The 26,374-nt window shown below is 43.2% G+C and overlaps 1 protein-coding gene across 1 annotated transcript in view; it reads left to right on the top strand.

The window, feature by feature from the left end:
- The window catches only part of LOC124039512 (proline-rich receptor-like protein kinase PERK14), a 51,502-nt gene extending 32,076 nt beyond the window's left edge, over window positions 1-19,426 (top strand). Inside the window, exons 3-4 of the mRNA XM_046355595.1 lie at window positions 19,123-19,265; window positions 19,373-19,426. Of these exons, the coding sequence (XP_046211551.1) occupies window positions 19,123-19,265; window positions 19,373-19,426 (197 nt within the window). The remainder of the gene's footprint in view (window positions 1-19,122; window positions 19,266-19,372) is intronic.
- The last annotated feature ends 6,948 nt before the right edge of the window (window positions 19,427-26,374 follow it).

Raw genomic sequence — 26,374 nt, 5'->3', positions numbered from 1 at the left:
GACGTACAAAATATGTATCCCCAAAGATTGGAGTAGTGCTTTTAAAGTTGGGGAATAATATGCAGGGAATAATACACAGGGAATATTATGCAGGGAATAATACACAGGGAATAATACACAGGGTATAATACACAGGGAATAATACACAGGGAATAATGCACAGGGAATAATATAATACACAGGGAATAATACACAGGGAATAATACACAGGGAATTATACACAGGGTATAATACACAGGGAATAATACACAGGGAATAATGCACAGGGAATAATATAATACACAGGGAATAATACACAGGGTATAATGCACAGGGAATAATATAATACACAGGGAATAATATGCAGGGTATAATACACAGGGAATAATATGCAGGGTATAATACACAGGGAATAATACACAGGGAATAATACATAGGGAATAATGCACAGGGAATAATACACAGAGAATAATGCACAGGGAATAATACACAGGGTATAATACACAGGGAATAATACACAGGGAATAATACACAGGGAATAATACACAGGGAATAATACACAGGGAATAATGCACAGGGAATAATACACAGGGAATAATACACAGGGAATAATATGCAGGGAATAATACACAGGGAATAATGCACAGGGAATAATACACCGGGTATAATACACAGGGAATAATACACAGGGAATAATACACAGGGAATAATATGCAGGGTATAATACACAGGGAATAATACACAGGGAATAATACACAGGGAATAATATGCAGGGAATAATACACAGGGAATACTATGCAGGGAATAATACACAGGGAATAATACACAGGGAATAATACACAGGGAATAATACACAGGGTATAATACACAGGGAATAAAATAATACACAGGGAATAATACACAGGGAATAATACACAGGGAATAATATAATACACAGGGAATAATATGCAGGGAATAATATGCAGGGAATAATACACAGGGAATAATACACAGGGAATAATACACAGGGAATAATATGCAGGGAATAATACACAGGGAATACCATGCAGGGAATAATACACAGGGAATAATACACAGGGAATAATACACAGGGTATAATACACAGGGAATAAAATAATACACAGGGAATAATACACAGGGAATAATATAATACACAGGGAATAATACACAGGGAATAATATGCAGGGAATAATACACAGGGAATAATATGCAGGGAATAATACACAGGGAATAATACACAGGGAATAATACACAGGGTATAATACACAGGGAATAAAATAATAGACAGGGAATAATACACAGGGAATAATATAATACACAGGGAATAATATGCAGGGAATAATATGCAGGGAATAATATGCAGGGAATAATACACAGGGAATAATACACAGGGAATAATATAATACACAGGGAATAATATAATACACAGGGAATAATATAATACACAGGGAATAATATAATACACAGGGAATAATACACAGGGTATAATACACAGGGAATAATACACAGGGTATAATACACAGGGAATAATACACAGGGAATAATATGCAGGGAATAATATGCAGGGAATAATATGCAGGGAATAATACACAGGGAATAATACACAGGGAATAATATAATACACAGGGAATAATATAATACACAGGGAATAATATAATACACAGGGAATAATATAATACACAGGGAATAATACACAGGGTATAATACACAGGGAATAATACACAGGGTATAATACACAGGGAATAATACACAGGGAATAATACACAGGGAATAATATAATACACAGGGAATAATACACCAGGTATAATACACAGGGAATAATACACAGGGTATAATACACAGGGAATAATACACAGGGTATAATACACAGGGAATAATACACAGGGAATAATATGCAGGGAATAATACACAGGGAATAATGCACAGGGAATAATACACAGGGAATAATGCACAGGGTATAATACACAGGGAATAATGCACAGGGAGTAATACACAGGGAATAATACACAGGGAATAATATGCAGGGAATAATACACAGGGAATAATGCACAGGGAGTAATACACAGGGAATAATACACAGGGGAAAATACACAGGGAATTATACACAGGGTATAATACACAGGGAATTATACACAGGGAATAATATAATACACAGGGAATAATACAAAGGGAATAATATACAGGGTATAATACACAGGGAATAATACACAGGGAATAATATACAGGGAATAATATAATACACAGGGAATAATACACAGGGAATAATACACAGGGTATAATACACAGGGTATAATACACAGGGAATAATACACAGGGAATAATGCACAGGGAATAATGCACAGGACATAATAAACAGGGAATAATACACAGGGAATAATACACAGGGAATAATACACAGGGTATAATACACAGGGAATAATACACAGGGTATAATACACAGGGAATAATGCACAGGGAATAATACACAGGGTATAATACACAGGGAATAATACACAGGGAATAATATAATACACAGGGAATAATACACAGGGTATAATACACAGGGAATAATACACAGGGAATAATACACAGGGAATAATGCACAGGGAATAATACACAGGGTATAATACACAGGGAATAATACACAGGGAATAATACACAGGGAATAATATAATACACAGGGAATAATACACAGGGTATAATACACAGGGAATAATACACAGGAAATAATACACAGGGAATAATATAATACACAGGGAATAATACACAGGGAATAATGCACAGGGAATAATGCACAGGAAATAATACACAGGGAATAATACACAGGGAATAATACACAGGGAATCATATAATACACAGGGAATAATACACAGGGTATAATACACAGGGAATAATACACAGGGAATAATGCACAGGGAATAATACACAGGGAATAATACACAGGGAATAATACACAGGGAATAATGCACAGGGAATAATACACAGGGAATAATACACAGGGAATAATATAATACACAGGGAATAATACACAGGGTATAATACACAGGGAATAATACACAGGGAATAATATAATACACAGGGAATAATGCACAGGGAATAATACACCGGGTATAATACACCGGGTATAATACACAGGGAATAATACACATGGTATAATACACAGGGAATAATACACAGGGAATAATGCACAGGGAATAATACACAGGGAATAATACACAGGGAATAATATAATACACAGGGAATAATACACAGGGTATAATACACAGGGAATAATACACAGGGAATAATACACAGGGAATAATATAATACACAGGGAATAATGCACAGGGAATAATACACCGGGTATAATACACCGGGTATAATACACAGGGAATAATACACATGGTATAATACACAGGGAGTAATACACAGGGAATAATACACAGGGAATAATGCACAGGGTATAATACACAGGGAGTAATACACAGGGAATAATACGCAGGGAATAATACACAGGGAATAATACACAGGGTATAATACACAGGGAATAATACACAGGGAATAATACACAGGGAATAATATAATACACAGGTAGTAATACACAGGGAATAATACACAGGGAATAATATAATACACAGGGAATAATAGATTCCGTTGAACTGTATCTATTTATTGCTCAATATGGATAAGTTATACAGTACCTGAGGATAAGGACAGTTTTACACCATCTATCATTTGTATATAATTATGCTATGATCCTAATGAAGAAATTATCTTAAAAGGGGTTGGGGAATTTTCCTCAGAATCTCTCCCATACAAATGTTGTTGTCTTGACAAGGCACACTGTTGTTTGTAATGGACAGGTTCTGTCACGAACTGTTGTCAAGCATTGTGCTCATCTTGTCTTCCACTTCTCTTTCCTAATAACCACCCTGAAGCCTAATACGATTATTGGAATTGTGTTACACCTCTTGAGTATAGCATATTACTCATCTATCCAAAGAGCCAAGATTTAAAATGTTTCTTTCCTCAACAGACTCTTCATTGTATTGAGTATTGGGGGACTGCCCTGTAGTTGACACAAAATGCATTTGTCAACAGTGTATCAAAACAAAATGTTGCCATAGTTACCTCAAATGAGTAACAGCAATATGCATCATATTTATACCGCCTTTAATATGTCAAAGACCTCCATAAGGAAGGGTACAATTATTATATTGTTTTTACTTGTTGGTTTATAAAAATGAGTTTATTAGCCTTTGCCCTCAAAATGTCCTTCTCATGTCAGTCTTATTGAGCGTTGTTATTCCAACAGGGGACTTAACAGTGAACTGCACTTTAGTACATGGAAAATGGAGGCCTAAGTAATCAATCACACAAGTCCAGCAAAGTTCCTCAATCAAGCAGTGGGTTATTCCTTGGTTAAGTGCTTTTTAACTAGGCTACAATTAAGCTCAAGCAAATTCCTTTCTTTTGGGCAAGACTGGACACCTCTGTAATATATCTTCAGTGCAGGTACAGTACATTTTATTGTAGAAGAAGAAGAAGAAGAAGAAGAAGAAGAAGAAGAAGAAGAAGAAGAAGAAGAAGAAGAAGAAGACGAAGAAGACGAAGAGAAAGATAACAGCAGACAGTAGGAAAATAGGGTTCCTGAAGGTTTTTTGGGAAGGGTGATGGTTGTACAGTATGTAGTTCAGAAAAGTGCTCTTTCCTCTCTGATAGTTCAAATGTAGGGGCGGTAGCTCAGTAGAATATTTTGGGGTGTGGCTTGCTCACAGCTCTTTTTGTGCAACCGTGAGTGAGTGAATGAGTGAATGTGTGTGTGTGTGTGTGTGTGTGTGTGTGTGTGTGTGTGTGTGTGTGTGTGTGTGTGTGTGTGTGTGTGTGTGTGTGTGTGTGTGTGTGTGTGTGTGTGTGTGTGTGTGTGTGTGTGTGTGTGTGTGTGTGTGTGTGTGTGTGTGTGTGTGTGTGTGTGTGTGAGTGAGTGAGTGAGTGAGTGAGTGAGTGAGTGAGTGAGTGAGTGAGTGAGTGAGTGAGTGAGTGAGTGAGTGAGTGAGTGAGTGAGTGAGTGAGTGAGTGAGTGAGTGAGTGAGTGAGTGAGAGTGTGAGTGAGTGTGTGTGTGAGTGAAAGTGTCATTCCAATTGATCTAATCTGTTGTGTTATGCCATTACACTGTAAATGTAGAAGTAAAGTGAGAGGTGAAAACTGAAGTGGTTCAAGGACAGAGCTCTGTCAGAACCCTGGTTCCCCAGTCTGGGAGAGAACTCTGCCAGTCAGAACCCTAGTTCCCCGGTCTGGGAGAGAGCTCTGTCAGAACCCTGGTTCCCTAGTCGGGGAGAGAGCTCTGTCAGAACCCTGGTTCCCCAGTCTGGGAGAGAGCTCTGTCAGAACCCTGGTTCCCCAGTCTGGGAGAGAGCTCTGTCAGAACCCTGGTTCCCCAGTCTGGGAGAGAGCTCTGTCAGAACCCTGGTTCCCCAGTCTGGGAGAGAGCTCTGTCAGAACCCTGGTTCCCCAGTCTGGGAGAGAGCTCTGTCAGAACCCTGGTTCCCCAGTCTGGGAGAGAGCTCTGTCAGAACCCTGGTTCCCCAGTCTGGGAGAGAGCTCTGTCAGAACCCTGGTTCCCTAGTCGGGGAGAGAGCTCTGTCAGAACCCTGGTTCCCCAGTCTGGGAGAGAGCTCTGTCAGAACCCTGGTTCCCCAGTCTGGGAGAGAGCTCTGTCAGAACCCTGGTTCCCCAGTCTGGGAGAGAGCTCTGTCAGAACCCTGGTTCCCCAGTCTGGGAGAGAGCTCTGTCAGAACCCTGGTTCCCCAGTCTGGGAGAGAGCTCTGTCAGAACCCTGGTTCCCCAGTCTGGGAGAGAGCCCTGCCAGTCCGAACCCTGGTTCCCCAGTCTGGGAGAGAGCCCTGCCAGTCAGAACCCTAGTTCCCCGGTCTCGGACAGAGCTCTGCCAGTCAGAACTCTGGTTCCCCGGTCTGGGACAGAGGTCTGCCAGTCAGTACCCTGGGCTCCCGGTCTGGGACAGAGCTCTACCATTCAGAACACTGGTTCCCCGGTCTGGGAGAGAGCTCTGCGAGTCAGAACCCTGGTTTCTTGTCTGGGAGAGAGCTCTGTCAGAACCCTGGTTCCCCAGTCTGGGAGAGAGCTCTGTCAGAACCCTGGTTCCCCAGTCTGGGAGAGAGCTCTGTCAGAACCCTGGTTCCCCAGTCTGGGAGAGAGCTCTGTCAGAACCCTGGTTCCCCAGTCTGGGAGAGAGCTCAGTCAGAATCCTGGTTCCCCGGTCTGGGAGGCTCGCAGGTGACCTTTCCCATTGGCCCTGCGTGGTAAAGCTGTTCAGAGTCTCCCTATCCCTGCATTCCCTTCAGGCTTCAGCATCCGTCTCTGTCTGCCAAACGCTGCTCACCTTGCATGTCCCAGGGCAGGCTGGGAATGCGTCCCAAATTACACTATTCCCTTTGTAGTGCACTACTTTTGACTAGGGCCCGTAAGGTGCTTTTTGGGACGCAAACCTGGAAGGCTGGAAGGACAAGGCCGGCGGCCGCTCAGCTCGGCAGCTCAGCTCTACATGGCCTGTATGTGTGTTGAAAGGCGTCCATTTAAAATAACCTATGGATAATTAAATACAGAGCTCTAAGTTCACTGTACAGTAATTGGTCAGGAAGCCGTTCGCAGGCAAAGCTCATTTACAGTAAACGGATCAGCCTGGAGCTGCTGAAGTACACTTGGCTCACTCCGTGCATTATAACGATTTGGAAATTTCAAGTGAAGTCCCAAAGTTGTTTTTTAAATGTGCAAATATTTATTGCGATGTCTCTTAGACGCTGTTATTTATTTTCTGTGGACACAGTCAACACTGTTTGAGTATGTGAGTACAGGTTTAGTATTGCGTTTTAAAAATATAAATATTACAGAAATGTTTTTGATCATATGATCTGTGATGTTGTGTTAAGAGTCTCAGAGGGCAATGAGGTGCAGGTTTAAAATAGAGATTCTTACTATTAAACTGTTGATGTAGAGAGAGAACAACGAGGATAACAAGAGAGGACATATTATCCTCATTGAAGGGCTCGGTCATTGAATTAGAGACATCTGAAAGACAGTGAAGAAATCAACCAAGTAAGTTAGATTATGATTGTGGATGTGCTTGCTCTAATAGAGAGGTTTACCCCGATGACCACACACACAATTTGTATTTGTATTTATTATGGATCCCCATAAGATGCTGCCAGGGAAGCAACTACTCTTCCTGTGGTCCAGCAAAATGAAGGGAGTTTATACAATTTTAAAAACATTACAATATATTCACAGATTTCACAACACACTGTGTGCAATCAGGCCCCTACTCCACCACTACCACGTATCTACAGTACTAAATCCATGCGTATGTGTGTGTATAGTGCATATGTTGTCGTGTGTGTTGTATTCACTGAATACAGCAGGTGTAGACCTCAACGTGAAATGCTTTCTTTACAAGCCCTTAACCAACAAATGCAGTTCATGAAATGGAGTTAAGGAAATATTTACTAAATAAACTAAAGTTAAATTATTATTTTTTAAATCTAAAAGTAACACAAGAAAATTACATAACAATAACGAGGCTATATATACTGGGGTACCGTGCAGGGGTACACTTAGTCCAGGTCATTTGTGACTACACATGGATAATAAACAGCTAGTAGCAGCAGTATAGAAACCAATGTAAATAGTCAGGATGGCCATTTGATTAATTGTTCAGCTAGCCACTTTAAACAATGCTACCTTATATAATGTTACTTACCCTACATTATTCATCTCATATGCATATGTATATACTGTACTCTACATCATCGACTGCATCCTTATGTAACACATGTATCACTAGCCACTTTAACTATGCCACTTTGTTTACTTTGTCTACACACTCATCTCATATGTATATACTGTACTCGATACCATCTACTGTATGCTGCTCTGTACCATCACTCATTCATATATCCTTATGTACATGTTCCTTATCCCCTTACACTGTGTATAAGACAGTAGTTTTGGAATTGTTAGTTAGATTACTTGTTGGTTATCACTGCATTGTCGGAACTAGAAGCACAAGCATTTCGCTACACTCGCATACCTTGTATCCTTTTCCCTCTCGCTCTCATCCAACACTTCCCACACTGCCCCTACTCGGATGGTATCGCGCCGTCCCAACCTTCGCTCTCTCTCCCCCGCTACTCTCTCGTCTTCCATCCTATCATCTCTTCCCTCTGCTCAAACCTTCTCCAACCTATCTCCTGATTCTGCCTCCTCAACCCTCCTCTCCTCCCTTTCTGCATCCTTTGACTCTCTATGTCCCCTATCTTCCAGGCCGGCTCGGTCCTCCCCTCCCGCTCCGTGGCTTGACGACTCATTGCGAGCTCACAGAACAGGGCTCCGGGCAGCCGAGCGGAAATGGAGGAAAACTCGCCTCCCTGCGGACCTGGCATCCTTTCACTCCCTCCTCTCTACATTTTCCTCCTCTGTCTCTGCTGCTAAAGCCACTTTCTACCACTCTAAATTCCAAGTATCTGCCTCTAACCCTAGGAAGCTCTTTGCCACCTTCTCCTCCCTCCTGAATCCTCCTCCCCCCCCCCTCCTCCCTCTCTGCAGATGACTTCGTCAACCATTTTGAAAAGAAGGTCGACGACATCCGATCCTCGTTTGCTAAGTCAAACGACACCGCTGGTTCTGCTCACAGTGCCCTACCCTGTGCTCTGACCTCTTTCTCCCCTCTCTCTCCAGATGAAATCTCGCGTCTTGTGACAGCCGGCCGCCCAACAACCTGCCCGCTTGACCCTATCCCCTCCTCTCTTCTCCAGACCATTTCCGGAGACCTTCTCCCTTACCTCACCTCGCTCATCAACTTATCCCTGACCGCTGGCTACGTCCCTTCCGTCTTCAAGAGAGCGAGAGTTGCACCCCTTCTGAAAAAACCTACACTCGATCCCTCCGATGTCAACAACTACAGACCAGTATCCCTTCTTTCTTTTCTCTCCAAAACTCTTGAACGTGCCGTCCTTGGTCAGCTCTCCCGCTATCTCTCTCAGAATGACCTTCTTGATCCAAATCAGTCAGGTTTCAAGACTAGTCATTCAACTGAGACTGCTCTTCTCTGTATCACGGAGGCGCTCCGCACCGCTAAAGCTAACTCTCTCTCCTCTGCTCTCATCCTTCTAGACCTATCGGCTGCCTTCGATACTGTGAACCATCAGATCCTCCTCTCCACCCTCTCCGAGTTGGGCATCTCCGGCGTGGCCCACGCTTGGATTGCGTCCTACCTGACAGGTCGCTCCTACCAGGTGGCGTGGCGAGAATCTGTCTCCTCACCATGCGCTCTCACCACTGGTGTCCCCCAGGGCTCTGTTCTAGGCCCTCTCCTATTCTCGCTATACACCAAGTCACTTGGCTCTGTCATAACCTCACATGGTCTCTCCTATCATTGCTATGCAGACGACACACAATTAATCTTCTCCTTTCCCCCTTCTGATGACCAGGTGGCGAATCGCATCTCTGCATGTCTGGCAGACATATCAGTGTGGATGACGGATCACCACCTCAAGCTGAACTTCGGCAAGACGGAGCTGCTCTTCCTCCCGGGGAAGGACTGCCCGTTCCATGATCTCGCCATCACGGTTGACAACTCCATTGTGTCCTCCTCCCAGAGCGCTAAGAACCTTGGCGTGATCCTGGACAACACCCTGTCGTTCTCAACTAACATCAAGGCGGTGGCCCGTTCCTGTAGGTTCATGCTCTACAACATCCGCAGAGTACGACCCTGCCTCACACAGGAAGCGGCACAGGTCCTAATCCAGGCACTTGTCATCTCCCGTCTGGATTACTGCAACTCGCTGTTGGCTGGGCTCCCTGCCTGTGCCATTAAACCCCTACAACTCATCCAGAACGCCGCAGCCCGTCTGGTGTTCAACCTTCCCAAGTTCTCTCACGTCACCCCGCTCCTCCACTCTCTCCACTGGCTTCCAGTTGAAGCTCGCATCCGCTACAAGACCATGGTGCTTGCCTACGGAGCTGTGAGGGGAACGGCACCTCAGTACCTCCAGGCTCTGATCAGGCCCTACACCCAAATAAGGGCACTGCGTTCATCCACCTCTGGCCTGCTCGCCTCCCTACCACTGAGGAAGTACAGTTCCCGCTCAGCCCAGTCAAAACTGTTCGCTGCTCTGGCTCCCCAATGGTGGAACAAACTCCCTCACGACGCCAGGACAGCGGAATCAATCACCACCTTCCGGAGACACCTGAAACCCCACCTCTTTAAGGAATACCTAGGATAGGATAAAGTAATCCTTCTCACCCCCCTTAAAATATGTAGATGCACTATTGTAAAGTGGCTGTTCCACTGGATGTCATAAGGTGAATGCACCAATTTGTAAGTCGCTCTGGATAAGAGCGTCTGCTAAATGACTTAAATGTAATGTAATGTAATGCATTAACATCTGCTAACCATGTGTATGTGACTGAGGTAACTGAGCTAAACGACTACCGCCCCGTAGCACTCACTTCCGTCATCATGAAGTGCTTTGAGAGACTAGTCAAGGACCATATCACCTCCACCCTACCTGACACCCTAGACCCACTCCAATTTGCTTACCGCCCAAATAGGTCCACAGACGATGCAATCTCAACCACACTGCACACTGCCCTAACCCACCTGGACAAGAGGAATACCTATGTGAGAATGCTGTTCATCGACTACAGCTCGGCATTCAACACCATAGTACCCTCCAAGCTCGTCATCAAGCTCGAGACCCTGGGTCTCGACCCCGCCCTGTGCAACTGGGTACTGGACTTCCTGACGGGCCGCCCCCAAGTGGTGAGGGTAGGCAACAACATCTCCTCCCCGCTGATCCTCAACACGGGGGCCCCACAAGGGTGCGTTCTGAGCCCTCTCCTGTACTCCCTGTTCACCCACGACTGCGTGGCCACGCACGCCTCCAACTCAATCATCAAGTTTGCGGACGACACAACAGTGGTAGGCTTGATTACCAACAACGACGAGACGGCCTACAGGGAGGAGGTGAGGGCCCTCGGAGTGTGGTGTCAGGAAAATAACCTCACACTCAACGTCAACAAAACTAAGGAGATGATTGTGGACTTCAGGAAACAGCAGAGGGAACACCCCCTATCCACATCGATGGAACAGTAGTGGAGAGGGTAGCTAGTTTTAAGTTCCTCGGCATACACATCACAGACAAACTGAATTGGTCCACTCACACTGACAGCGTCGTGAAGAAGGCGCAGCAGCGCCTATTCAACCTCAGGAGGCTGAAGAAATTCGGCTTGTCACCAAAAGCACTCACAAACTTCTACAGATGCACAATCGAGAGCATCCTGGCGGGCTGTATCACCGCCTGGTACGGCAACTGCTCCGCCCTCAACCGTAAGGCTCTCCAGAGGGTAGTGAGGACTGCACAACGCATCACCGGGGGCAAACTACCTGCCCTCCAGGACACCTACACCACCCGTTGTTACAGGAAGGCCATAAAGATCATCAAGGACATCAACCACCCGAACCACTGCCTGTTCACCCCGCTATCATCCAGAAGGCGAGGTCAGTACAGGTGCATCAAAGCTGGGACCGAGAGACTGAAAAACAGCTTCTATCTCAAGGCCATCAGACTGTTAAACAGCCACCACTAACACTGAGTGGCTGCTACCAACACACTGTCATTGACACTGACCCAACTCCAGCCATTTTAATAATGGGAATTGATGGGAAATGATGTAAATATATCACTAGCCACTTTAAACAATGCTACCTTATATAATGTTACTTACCCTACATTATTAATCTCATATGCATATGTATATACTGTACTCTACATCATCGACTGCATCCTTATGTAACACATGTATCACTAGCCACTTTAACTATGCCACTTTGTTTACTTTGTCTACACACTCATCTCATATGTATATACTGTACTCGATACCATCTACTGTATGCTGCTCTGTACCATCACTCATTCATATATCCTTATGTACATGTTCCTTATCCCCTTACACTGTGTATAAGACAGTAGTTTTGGAATTGTTAGTTAGATTACTTGTTGGTTATCACTGCATTGTCGGAACTAGAAGCACAAGCATTTCGCTACACTCGCATTAACATCTGCTAACCATGTGTATGTGACAAATAAAATTTGATTGGATTTGATTTGATTTGACAAATAAAATTTGATTCGATTTGATTTGATTTGGCTTGGGGGTAGAAGCTGTTAAGGAGCCTTTTGATCCTAGACTTGGCGCTCCGGTACCGCTTGCAGTGCGGTAGCAGAGAAAACAGTCTATGACTTGGGTTACTGGAGTCTATGAAAAGTTTTTGGGACCTTCCTCTGACACCGCCTAGTATATAGGTCCTGGATGTCAGGAACCTTGGCCCCAGTGATGGACTACCCTCTGTGGCGCCTTACGGTCAGATGCCGAGCAATTGCCATACCAGGCGGTGATGCAACCGGTCAGGATGCTCTCGATGGTGCACCTGTATAACTTTTTGAGGATCTGGGGACCCATGCCAAATCTCTTCAGTCTCCTGAGGTGGAAAAGGTTTTGTCGTGCCCTCTTCACAACTGTCTTGGTGTGTTTGGACCATGATAGTTTGTTGGTGAAGTGGACACCAAGGAACTTGAAACTCTCGACCTGCTCCACTACAGCCCCGTCAATGTGAATGGGGGTGTGTTTGGCCCTTTTCCTGTAGTCCACAATCAGCTCCTTTGTCTTGCTCACGTTGAGGGAAAGGCACCACACTGCCAGATCTCTGACCGCCTCCTTCTAGGCTGTCTCATAGTTGTCGGTGATCAGGCCTACAACTGTTGTGTCATCAGCAAACTTAATGATGTTGTTGGAGTCGTGCTTGGGACAAAGCACGCACCTTTGAGGGGCCCCAGTGTTGAGGATCAGCATGGCGGACGTGTTGTTGCCTATCCTTACCACCCAGGGGTGGCCCGTCAGGAAGTCCAGGATCCATTTGCAATGAGAGGTGTTTAGTCCCAGGGTCCTTAGCTTAGTGATGAGCTTTGTGGGCACTATGGTGTTGAACGCTGAGCTGTAGTCAATGAACAGCATTCTCACATGGGTGTTCCTTTTGTCCAGGTGGGAAAGGGCAGTATGGAGTGCGATTGAGATTGCATCCTCTGTGGATCTGTTGGGGCGGTATGCAAATTGGAGTAGGTCTAGTGTTCCCTGCATGATGGTGTTGATGTGAGCCATGACCAGCCTTTCAAAGCACTTCATGGTTACTGACATAAGTGCTCCAGGGCGGTAGTCATTTAGGCAGGTTACCTTCGCTTCCTTGGGCACATGGACTATGGTGGTCTGCTTGAAACATGTAGGTATTACAGACTCGGTTAGGGAGAAGTTGAAAATGTCTTTGAAGACACTTGCCAGTTGGTCCGTGCATGCTTTGAGTACACGTCCTGGAAATCCGTCTGGCCCCACGGTCTTGTGAAAGTTGACCTATTTAAAGGTCTTGCTCACATCGGCTACGGAGAGCGTGATCACACAGTCGTCCGGAACAGCTGGTGTTCTCATACATGCTTCAGTGTTGCTTGCCTAGAAGTGAGCATAAAAGGCATTTAGCTCATCTGGTAGGCTAGAGTCACTGGCCAGCTCGCGGCTGGGTTCCCCTTTGTCGTCTGTAATAGTTTTTAAGCCCTGCTACATCCGATGAGAGTCAGAGCGGTGTTATAGGATGCAATCTTAGTCCTGTATTGAAGCTTTGCCTGTTTGATGGTTCGCCTGAGGGCATAGTGGGATTTATTATGAGCGTCCGGATTAATGTCCCGCTCCTTGAAAGAGGCAGCTCTAGCCTTTAGCTCGATGCGGATGTTACTTGTAATCCAAGGCTTCTGGTTGAGATAAGTATGTACGGTCACTGTGGGGATGATGTCATCAATGCACTTATTGATGAAGCCGGTGACTGAGGTGGTGTACTCCTCAATGCCATTGGATGAATCGTGGAACATATTCCAGTCTGTGCTAGACAATCAATACTGTAGAGTAGCATTCACGTCAGATTTAGTTGTTGCTTGTAAGCAGGAATCAGGAGGATAGAATTATGGTCAGATTTGCCAAATGGAGGTCGAGGGAGAGCTTCGTATGCATCTCTGTGTGTGGAGTAAAGGTGGTCCAAAGTTTTTTTCCTCTTGTTGCACATGTAATATGCTGGTAGAAATTAGGTAAAAACAGACTTAAGTGTGCCTGCATTAAAGTCCCTGGCCACTAGGAGCGCTGCTTCTGGATGAGCATTTTCTTGTTTGCTTATGGCCTTATAATATAGATGAGAACTCTCGGTAGATAGTATGGTCTACAGCTTATCATGAGGTATTCTACCTCAGGCGAGCAATACCTCGAGACTTCTTTAACATTAGACATCCCGCACCAGCAGTTGTTGACAAATTGACACACATCCCCGTCCCTCGTCTTAACAGACGTAGCTGCTTTGTCTTGCCGATGCAAGGAGAAGCCAGCCATCTCTATATTATCGGTGTCGTCGTTCAGCCACGTCTCAGCTAAGATATTACAGTTTTCAATGTCCTGTCAATAGGACGTCGGCCGTAGATTGTCCAGTTTGTTTTCCAATGATTGCACGTTTGACAATAATACAGAGTGGCAGTGGTAGTTTACCTACTCATCGGCGAACTCTAACAAGGCACCCCGCCCTCCTTCCCCTTCTTCTCAGGCTTTTCTTCACACATGCAAACACTGCGGTTAGCCCTGCCAACCTTGTTGATCTACTGGCTTAGCATGGGGTTACATGCTGTATGCAGAGCATTCATTGACCTATTGAATCTGCTCTTCACATAAACAAACATACAGGCTCAATCCGTAATTTCTGTGTCAGACTAGACGTGTGTGTGTGTGTGTGTGTGTGTGTGTGTGTGTGTGTGTGTGTGTGTGTGTGTGTGTGTGTGTGTGTGTGTGTGTGCGTGCGTGCGTGCGTGCGTGCGTGCGTGCGTGCGTGCGTGCGTGCGTGCGTGCGTGTGTGTGTGTGTGTGTGTGGTTTCAGGGGTAGCCTTTTTATTAGACTGTCCTTTGTGTTTCAAATCCTCAGTAAAACATCAGAAAGGGTCTATGAAATGACTTGATACCATTGGCTACACACCACATTATTTTTATTTTTATTCCTTCTAGCTCCTAGCTGTCTAAAGAATGCATGTACTCTATTCTCGGGTGTAACGTATTTATAATATAGTTTATTTAACAGTAGTAATGGTTTAATAACATACTGTAACTGTACACACAGTAATAGTAATGGTTTAATAACATACTGTAACTGTACAGTAGTAGTAGTAATGGTTTAATAACATACTGTAACTGTACAGTAGTAGTAGTAATGGTTTAATAACATACTGTAACTGTACAGTAGTAGTAGTAATGGTTTAATAACATACTGTAACTGTACAGACAGTAGTAGTAATGGTTTAATAACATACTGTAACTGTACAGTAGTAGTAGTAATGGTTTAAAAACATACTGTACAGTAGTAGTAGTAATGGTTTAATAACATACTGTACAGTAGTAGTAGTAATGGTTTAATAACATACTGTACAGTAGTAGTAATGGTTTAATAACATACTGTACAGTAGTAGTAATGGTTTAATAACATACTGTACAGTAGTAGTAGTAATGGTTTAATAACATACTGTACAGTAGTAGTAGTAATGGTTTAATAACATACTGTACAGTAGTAGTAGTAATGGTTAATAACATACTGTACAGTAGTAGTAGTAATGGTTTAATAACATACTGTACAGTAGCAGTAGTAATAGTTTAATAACATACTGTAACTGTACAGACAGTAGTAGTAATGGTTTAATAACATACTGTACAGTAGTAGTAATGGTTTAAAAACATACTGTACAGACAGTAGTAGTAATGGTTTAATAACATACTGTAACTGTACACACAGTAATAGTAATGGTTTAATAACATACTGTAACTGTACAGTAGTAGTAGTAATGGTTTAATAACATACTGTAACTGTACAGTAGTAGTAGTAATGGTTTAATAACATACTGTAACTGTACAGTAGTAGTAGTAATGGTTTAATAACATACTGTAACTGTACAGACAGTAGTAGTAATGGTTTAATAACATACTGTAACTGTACAGTAGTAGTAGTAATGGTTTAAAAACATACTGTACAGTAGTAGTAGTAATGGTTTAATAACATACTGTACAGTAGTAGTAGTAATGGTTTAATAACATACTGTACAGTAGTAGTAATGGTTTAATAACATACTGTACAGTAGTAGTAATGGTTTAATAACATACTGTACAGTAGTAGTAGTAATGGTTTAATAACATACTGTACAGTAGTAGTAGTAATGGTTTAATAACATACTGTACAGTAGTAGTAGTAATGGTTAATAACATACTGTACAGTAGTAGTAGTAATGGTTTAATAACATACTGTACAGTAGCAGTAGTAATAGTTTAATAACATACTGTAACTGTACAGACAGTAGTAGTAATGGTTTAATAACATACTGTACAGTAGTAGTAATGGTTTAAAAACATACTGTACAGACAGTAGTAGTAATGGTTTAATAACATACTGTAACTGTACACACAGTAATAGTAATGGTTTAATAACATACTGTAACTGTACAGTAGTAGTAGTAATGGTTTAATAACATACTGTAACTGTACAGTAGTAGTAGTAATGGTTTAAAAACATACTGTACAGTAGTAGTAGTAATGGTTTAATAACATACTGTACAGCAGTAGTAGTAATGGTTTAATAACATAGTGTAACTGTACAGACAGTAGTAGTAGTAATGGTTTAATAACATACTGTACAGTAGTAGTAGTAATGGTTTAATAACATACTGTAACTGTACAGACAGTAGTAGTAGTAATGGTTTAATAACATACTGTAACTGTACAGACAGTAGTAGTAATGGTTTAATAACATACTGTAACTGTACACACAGTAATAGTAATGGTTTAATAACATACTGTACAGTAGTAGTAGTAATGGTTTAATAACATACTGTACAGTAGTAGTAGTAATGGTTTAATAACATACTGTAACTGTACAGACAGTAGTAGTAGTAATGGTTTAATAACATACTGTACAGTAGTAGTAGTAATGGTTTAATAACATACTGTAACTGTACAGACAGTAGTAGTAGTAATGGTTTAATAACATACTGTAACTGTACAGACAGTAGTAGTAATGGTTTAATAACATACTGTAACTGTACAGTAGTAGTAGTAATGGTTTAATAACATACTGTAACTGTACAGACAGTAGTAGTAGTAATGGTTTAATAACATACTGTAACTGTACAGACAGTAGTAGTAATGGTTTAATAACATACTGTAACTGTACAGACAGTAGTAGTAGTAATGGTTTAATAACATACTGTACAGTAGTAGTAATGGTTTAAAAACATACTGTAACTGTACAGACAGTAGTAGTAGTAATGGTTTAATAACATACTGTACAGTAGTAGTAATGGTTTAAAAACATACTGTACAGTAGTAGTAGTAATGGTTTAATAACATACTGTAACTGTACAGACAGTAGTAGTAATGGTTTAATAACATACTGTACAGTAGTAGTAGTAATGGTTTAATAACATACTGTAACTGTACAGTAGTAGTAATGGTTTAATAACATACTGTAACTGTACAGACAGTAGTAGTAATGGTTTAATAACATACTGTACAGTAGTAGTAGTAATGGTTTAATAACATACTATAACTGTACAGACAGTAGTAGAAGTAATGGTTTAATAACATACTGTAACTGTACAGACAGTAGTAGTAATGGTTTAATAACATACTGTACAGTAGTAGTAGTAATGGTTTAATAACATACTGTACAGACAGTAGTAGTAGTAATGGTTTAATAACATACTGTAACTGTACAGTAGTAGTAGTAATGGTTTAATAACATACTGTAACTGTACAGTAGTAGTAGTGTTTTAGTAACTTGCTGTAACGGTATAGCAGTAGTAATGTTGGTGGCACCGGTTTGATTCCAAAGGCAACCAGCACTATGGCAACACCACAAGTCACAGAACATAAAACACCATGGTAGGTTTTTAGGCTGCGTGTAAACTGCCACCACCAGAACCAAGAGCGCATCCACGCACGCACGCACGCACGCACGCACACACACACACACACACACACACACACACACACACACACACACACACACACACACACACACACACACACACACACACACACACACACACACACACACACACACAACCACCTCCTTAACCAACCCCTCACCCTCCTCCCTTCGTCCCTCAGACTTCACTGCAGAGCTATCTTTACTTGGGCACGGGTGTGGAGAGGGGGTCTAACTGTGTCTGACTGTGAGCTGTGCTGTGTGTTGCTTGGCAGTGCGGCTGAAGTTTATGGTAATGTTTTGGGTGATAGGTCGGTCGGGGGCAGTGGGTTGGCGGGTGGCAGGCCAGGCCAGAGCAGCCATTGGTGGTGGCTATGTGGTGACTGTGTGAGGTTTCAGGCCGTGTCCAGCTGGCCAGGGTTCGTTCTCTGAGGTCAGGGGAATGAGAGGAGGCAGGTAGCAGGCAGTTCGACCTGGAGCTGCTCGTGGTCAGGGTGGGCGGGTGGGTGGGGGGCGGCGAGACGGAGCCACCCTCTCTCTTGTAGACCAGAGCACAGGGCCAGAGAGGGTAGTCACAGTCAGACACACAAACACACACATAAACTGACGCATAGTCAGACACACACACAGAGTCAGACACCCCCAATGCTCTCTCTCCCCCCATAAACAACACCTGCCAAGACTAAGCAACGCCACAGTGACCACTTCATGAGGCCAGGGCAGAAGGTTCGGACTCTGGCCTTCATTTTCTGCTTTCTGAATCCCCCGAATCTCTTTAAAGTACTGAGGTGTTATCACACAGGCACACACACACACAGTTTAAAAAGGAGGAGGGTTAGCGACTACGGGAGCTCAACATTTTATAGATTTATCTACATAGTTTTCCAAGTTCAAGTTCCTTGCATTCTCTAGCAAAACTCCTTCCTCTTTAATACAAAGGCCATTGTGAATTCACACTAAATATTTGTGGGGAATATTTACTGTAAATACCTTTTTTTAGTACCCATATATATAATATATCTATTGCCACCCCGTGTTCTGAAATGTCTCTGAAATGTCTCTCCAGTCATCATCAGACCCACCCCCCCCCCAAGGTGTCCCCCCTCCAAGGTGTTCCCCCTCCAAGGTGTGCCCCCCTCCAAGGTGTGCCCCCCTCCAAGGTGTTCCCCCTCCAAGGTGTCCCCCCCCAAGGTGTGTCCCCCCTCCAAGGTGTGTGTCCCCCTCCAAGGTGTGTCCCCCCTCCAAGGTGTTCCCCCTCCAAGGTGTGTCCCCCCCCTCTAAGGTCCCCCCTCCAAGGTGTGTCCCCCCCCTCCAAGGTGTGTCCCCCCTCCAAGGTGTGTCCCCCCTCCAAGGTGCCCCACCCCCTCTAAGGTCCCCCCTCCAAGGTGTGTCCCCCCTCCAAGGTGCCCCACCCCCTCTAAGGTCCCCCCTCCAAGGTGTTCCCCCTGCATCAATTCAAGCCACATTGTAGATGCTTTTGCTGCAAAGAGGTGGGTGGAGAGATAAGAGCGTCTGCTAAATGACTCTCAAATGTTAAACATGTTAAATGCATAAAAGGGGATGGGTACATTTTGAAGCTACAGGGTGAAAAGATACATCAAAGACCGTTGGCTAAATCTGTTCCAGGCTTTGCCCCTATTTTCAATTTCAGTACAAAAGCTTCTGTGAATTCAAACTAAGAAAAAATATATATAAATAATAAAACAAATAAATAATATTTATTTAAAAAATACATTTTTGAAGAAATGAGACATCGAGAAAGGTAACAACAGTTGTTCCTCCTAGTTTCTCTCCCAGTACCACACTGAGTCTGACAAGCCGCTGAAAAATAGGACCAGCTCGAGTTTCACCCTTCAGAAAGAATGTGCTGTGAGGGGCTGTGACTGCTACCAACTACCAACCCTGTGGTCTAGCCCTGGCATGTTTGGTCTGGCTCTTCTGAAAACGATGTTGAGTGCCATTGAAGACCTAGCTAGGCAGGGTATGTACTGTACTGTACACCAAAGAGCTACTCTGAGGGTGTGTTCCAAATGGCACCCTATACCCTTTATAGTGCACTACTTTTAATCAGGGCCCATAGGGATCTTGTCAAAAGTAGTGCACAATATAGGGAATATGGTGCCGTTTGGGAAGCACACTGATTCTGACTGAGGGTGTTTCTACTCTGGAACTCTGGAGAACAGACTTTGTCCACCAAGACCTAATAGTAGCACTGGTAATCAGTCTTAACCCGGGCCTCAACATCAAAGCATTTTCTCAGGGGCGGTTGGTTGGTGACTTTGGCGGGAATGCGTTTTTGATCATTGGCACTGGGACATTATAAACACCTGGTACTAGATTGGCATTATATGAAGGCTGCACACTAACTGCTGAAAGAAAGAAATGGCTTCAGGACGGACAGGAGTAACACTTAGTTTAAAGTGTCAATGAAAGCAATAAAAGCTTTTAGGAGATACAGGACCAGCAGTGTTTGTTGTACAGTGAACACTTTGTTTGTTTTGAAACAAAAGTATACTATCCCAGCAGTGCCCTTTAGAAAAGAAAAGAAAGAAGATTATACACACACTGAGACAAAAAAAAACAATTAAAAATGGGCTGTGTGATGTCAATTTAATACAATGATGTTATTGTATTATAAACATATTACTCTCCCATAAAACACAATTATACCTAATTCGGTCTATTCTGTTTTATAGTATACCAACTGTTCAGTGCTCACCTCCGGGCAGAACATCTCAAATCCTCAACCTCTCCTTTTATCAAAACCAGAAGTATTGGAAGCCGCCGGCCTAAGCAAGGCTGCGATCTGGTTCAGTTACATAGAGACATAAAGTCCCAACAGAGGAAGAAAAACACTCAAAGACAATTTGGTCAAAGCACCTGATCTCGACTGGAATGTATTAGGTGTCACCCCCCCATAGATGCTTGGTACCCTACCAACTTGTATTCCTTACACCGCTTCTGTCTTGCTATTGCACCTGTTCTGAATTTGCAGGAAGACAGAAAACACATACTATACACTAATGGGAGGAAGAGTATCACTCCGACTCAAATGACACCCTATCCTAATGGAAGCCCTCTGGGCCCTGGTCAAAAGTAGGGCACTATATAGGGATTAGAGTGGCGTTTGGGACTTACCCTATGCCAATTAGAAAAAGGAGGTAAATCAGATCAAACCACCCAACATGCAGCATTCTCACTGTGAATTAATTCAAATTGATTTCCCCAGCAAGGCCAATATTTTTTGGTCCTGCCTGCCACTAAAAGTCGGGCGATTTATCATCCAAACATCCTAAGCTAGGGTGAGGGGTTTTGTGTATAGGTACTCTTGGACCTCAGGACCAGTGGGTGTGATGTCCGGCCAGAGATAATATGGCTGTCTTGCCAAGAGCCCAAGCTGTGAACGCTTGTCTGAGAGTTACCGTAAATCCTTCTGCCTGCACCACTAAGAAGCTCAGAAAGCCACAGCCCTGCTATTCGCCACCCCTGTGGTCCTTTACAGGTAGCCTAGATTGACTTACAGACTGAACTATGATCTCCCTCCTCCATTTGTAAAAGGGAGCATTGCAAGGACAGACAAAGCTCTCAATAGATAAAGAATACTCAACTTATTCTGTATTATTAACCATAGGTGTAACCATGAGCAACAACTTTGCCTCATGGATAATGAAAAAATAAAATCATTCAAAAGCTTCTCTCTTAAAAAAATATACAGTTCCTTTGGAAAGTATTCAGACCCCTTGACTTTTTACACATTTTGTTACGTTACAACCTTGTTAAAAAAAAGTATTAAACTTCCTCATCAATCTACACACAATACCCCATTATGACATCACAATACCCCATAATGACATCACAATACCCCATAATGACAAAGCAAAAACAGGTTTGTAGAATTTTTTGCACATTTATTAAAAATGAAAAACAGAAATATCTTATTTACATAAGTATTCAGACCCTTTGCTATGAGACTCGAAATGGAGCCCATGTGCATCCTGTTTCCATTGATCATCCTTGTTTCCATTGATGTTTCTACTCCTTGATTGGAGTCCACCTGTGATAAATTAAATTGTTTGGACATAATTTGGAAAGGCACACACCTGTCTATATAAGGTCCCACAGTTGACAGTGCATGTCAGAGACAAAAACCAAGCCATGAAGTCGAAGGAATTGTCCGTAGAGCTCCGAGACAGGATTGTGTCGAGGCACAGATCTGGGGAAGGGTACTAAAACAATTCTGCTTCTTTGAAGGTCCCCAAGAACACAGTGGCCTCCATCATTCTTAAATGGAACAAGTTTGGAACCACGAAGACACTTCCTAGAGCTGGCCGCCCGGCCAAACTGAGCAATCGGGGAGAAGGGCCTTGACAAGGCACATGACAACCCACTTGGAGTTTGCCAAAAGGCACCTAAAGGACTCTCAGACCGTGAGAAACAAGATTCTCCGGTCTGATGAAACCTTTGGCTTTGGCCTGAATGCCAGCGTCACGTCTGGAGGAAACCTGGCACCGACCCTACGGTGACGCAAGGTGGCGGCAGCATCATGCTGTGGGGATGTTTTTCAGGGGCAGGGACTGGGAGACAGGATCGAGGCAAAGATGATTGAAGCAAAGTACAGAGAGAACCTTGGTGAAGATCTGCTCCAGAGTGCTGAAGACCTCAGACTGGGGCGAAGGTTCACCTTCCAACAGGAAGCACACAGCCAAAACAATGCAGGAATGGCATCGGGACAAGTCTTTTTATATTGTGTGTATAGTAATAAAGCAAAAAACTGTAATGTATCAAAATGTGGAAAAAGACAATACTTTCCAAATGCACAGTATATATGTATATATATCTTGAAGCTGTCTTGAATTGGAGGGAGCACTATCCATGTAACAAATGATTGTATAAAGGGCATGCCACTTTCAGAAAGCCTGTCTCCCGTTTTAGTACAGATGTAGGATCTTAATTTGACCAGTTTCCCACAACAGTAAAATAATCATGCGTCAAAAGGAAATGTGAACTATTGTGTGGATTATAAATATGTATTTGTGTCGGGATTAATTAATTTCTAGTATTATGTTAAAGTGGCAATTACAAAGTTTAGAAACCTTTTTAAACCTTGAATACACTACAACTTTACATTTTTTGTTATGCAGGAAATTTCCTACAACAACAGAGTGATCAAATTAAGAACCTACATCTGTAGCTGCTTGGTTCAGTCAATGGATCGTTGTTTGCTTCCTCTCGCAATTGTTTCTGGAATTTCTCTTTGTGTACACAAGTGTTTTCTTTGGCATTTTCATACAAATGGTCTATATAGCATTCCTGGGTTGCAAACGTTTTGTCAAGTACACCTGTTGGAAAAACCTTTTAAAGTGTGTGTGGGTATCCTGAGACGCAGCAAATATCCTTGTTTCATAGAAAGAGAGGGAAAGTAAGAAAAATCATAATAATACTAATATTAACAATAATTGTACTAGTTGATTCGAAAAGCTCAGAAAATATATCTGTATTATGAAATTGTATCTGCTGCAATTTGTCACCCAGTTCTAATGCTAACTGTATATTATCAGCGTTTGCTGCTGATAATTGTACCTTCTGCTATTTGCTATTTGATTTGATTTCTATGTGATTTATGTGATTTATTTGTATTTATTTGTGTCTTTCTAATTGTTATAAAAAAAATGACAATAATAATATTATTATTTTCTAAGTGCACCTGTTTCCCTAGTTCATTTGACTTATTACCTCAGGAATTCAATTGTCATGGTATAATCGAGGGAGAACCTCAGATTTCAGATGCTCTCTATTTCTGTGACTTATATTAGAGATCACTCATGGCACACTGGCTCTGCATGGGAATTAAGGACGCGAAACAAGGAATTACCCAACTTTCAGTCCTTTGGATCTCAAAGCCTGCCGTTTGGGAGGTAGGGTAGGAGGACAGGTAAGGTCCAACACTGCCCCCACCAGGAGTTATCATCCCAGCAGGGTCCCAGGATCGAACCCTCCATCCCGACCTGTCGCTGCCTGGTCCTCAACCCCAAGCCATAGGGACAGAGAGGGAAGGTAGACTTGGGAGGTAGCAGATTGGGAAAGCTAGGGGAGGTGGAGATCTTAATCAGGACGAGAGAGACAGCACACCCTGGCTGCGTGTAACTAACTGCCAGAACTGCACAGTGAATCCTTTCGCTCGCTGTCACGCCATCCTGCGACCACAGGATTGCAGTGTTTACTTAACAGCCGGTGCATAAGAGAAAGGTTGTATTCCAAATGGCACCCTATTCCCTATTTAGTGCGCTACTTTTGACCAGGGCCCATAGACCCTATTCCCTATGTAGTGCGCTACTTTTGACCAGGGCCCATAGACCCTATTCCCTATTTAGTGCGCTACTTTTGACCAGGGCCCATAGACCCTATTCCCTATGTAGTGCGCTACTTTTGCCCAGGGCCCATAGACCCTATTCCCTATGTAGTGCACTACTTTTGACCAGGGCCCATAGACCCTATTCCCTATGTAGTGCACTACTTTTGACCAGGGCCCATAGACCCTATTCCCTATGTAGTGCACTACTTTTGACCAGGGCCCATAGACCCTATTCCCTATGTAGTGCACTACTTTTGACCAGATCCCTATGGGCCCTGGTAAAAAAAAAAAGTGCACTATATAGCGAATAGAGTTCATTTTGGACGGACCTAAAAAGGGAAGACCACCGGCAGTTGCCACCCGTCGGGCACTGGGCAGGACCTGGGGCTCATCTTTGTTGAACGTGGCTGTGGTACCTGGCTGCCTCTCACCTCCCACTGGGCAGCCCGGACTGGAGACTATATTTAGCAACAAACTGAAAAAGAAAAACCCTCTCATTCTTAAAAAAGCTTTCTGTTTATGTTTCCATTGAGGCAGGCTGGGGGTTTAAAAGAGGTGAGAGGAGAGGAGGAGAGGTGAGACACTGGGCTGCACTCTGATGCTCTGACTAAGTGGTGATTTGATTTGCACAGGGTGGTGGTGGTGGTGATGATGGTGCAGATCAGTTTTTTCCCCGCAACATTCACGTGTAGATGTTGTGTCTGTACTGCAGACAGTCATTCTCTGGTTAGAGCTAGATCCTCTCCAAGCTCATCTCTTTTCCTAAGCTGAGTACAAAAGCACAGGACCAGCCCGCACAATAAATTAAGCCTTAGACAACTTATTTCAAGAAAATGAAGGGACACATCCTGGACACATTTACATTACATTTCTTCTTCTTCTGTACTTCCTGTCCAACAACATCACGTTTAAAGGGGCTGATTTTACATGTTGTAAGGTGTTTAAAATAACAAATATAATGGAATCGTTGGAGAAGAAAGTCAGGGGTTTGCAGCTCATTGAGCCACTGAGAGTCTTCAACCAAAACCACAGAAAATACCTGCTTTTAAAAGAAAGGGTTGAGGACAACGACCAGTGTTGTCTTTCCTGTGAAACTTAAGTAAAAATAAATGAAAATAAAACTATTATTCTGCTCCAACCTACGTCTGTAGCTCAGTTGGTAGAGCATGGCGCTTGTAACGCCAGGGTAGTGGGTTCGATCCCTGGGACCACCCATACATAGAATGTATGCACACATGACTGTAAGTCGCTTTGGATAAAAGCGTCTGCTAAATGGCATATATTATTATTATTATTATTATAGGGATCGGGAGAAAGGAGACATTTGTCAGACATTCTTGGTCATTGGACAATAAAGTAATCTTATATTTCTAAGTTCTCAATCCATCTTTATAAGGATTGGATCGGATGGGATGCAGCAGTTTCTTTAAGGAGGACATTTCTTTAAGATATAAGTTCCGTGTTCTTGTTCACCCCTACACTGGGGTGATCTAATGTATGTGCGCTCCAGTCGAGAGACAATCCCTCTTTTCATGCCTCGCTTTCTTTCCATGTTTGATTCAGTGGTTCAGTGGGTGGTAAGACTCACAGTAAGAGCCTCACTGTGATTGGGGATGAGGAAGTTTGGCCTGGGAGCATGTTCCAATCCAAGGTGAGTAGGTGGCCTACCTACCGACGTAACTTATGGGAGATGACTGGTGTGTTCTGTTCACTCACTGCCATTAGTCTAAGTGCAGTAGTGTCAGTTAACTCGCCACTGGCACCAGGAGCACCAGGACTACTTAATGCCAGATGGAGGGCGCTGTCCTTGAAGTCTTCACAAGCAAGACATAGAGAAACAAACCCTTTATTCAGTAGAGGAGAGCGTAGAAAAAAAATGGATATCTTAGCAAGGTTACCACAAAGTGTAGGTTAAATCCCACATAGGAAAAGGGAGGGAAGTGTATAAAAAAACACAATTTGGATG

Source organism: Oncorhynchus gorbuscha, linkage group LG01, assembly GCF_021184085.1.
Source record: "Oncorhynchus gorbuscha isolate QuinsamMale2020 ecotype Even-year linkage group LG01, OgorEven_v1.0, whole genome shotgun sequence".
Lineage (NCBI taxonomy): Eukaryota > Metazoa > Chordata > Actinopteri > Salmoniformes > Salmonidae > Oncorhynchus > Oncorhynchus gorbuscha.
This window is presented reverse-complemented; position numbering and strand designations above follow the sequence as displayed.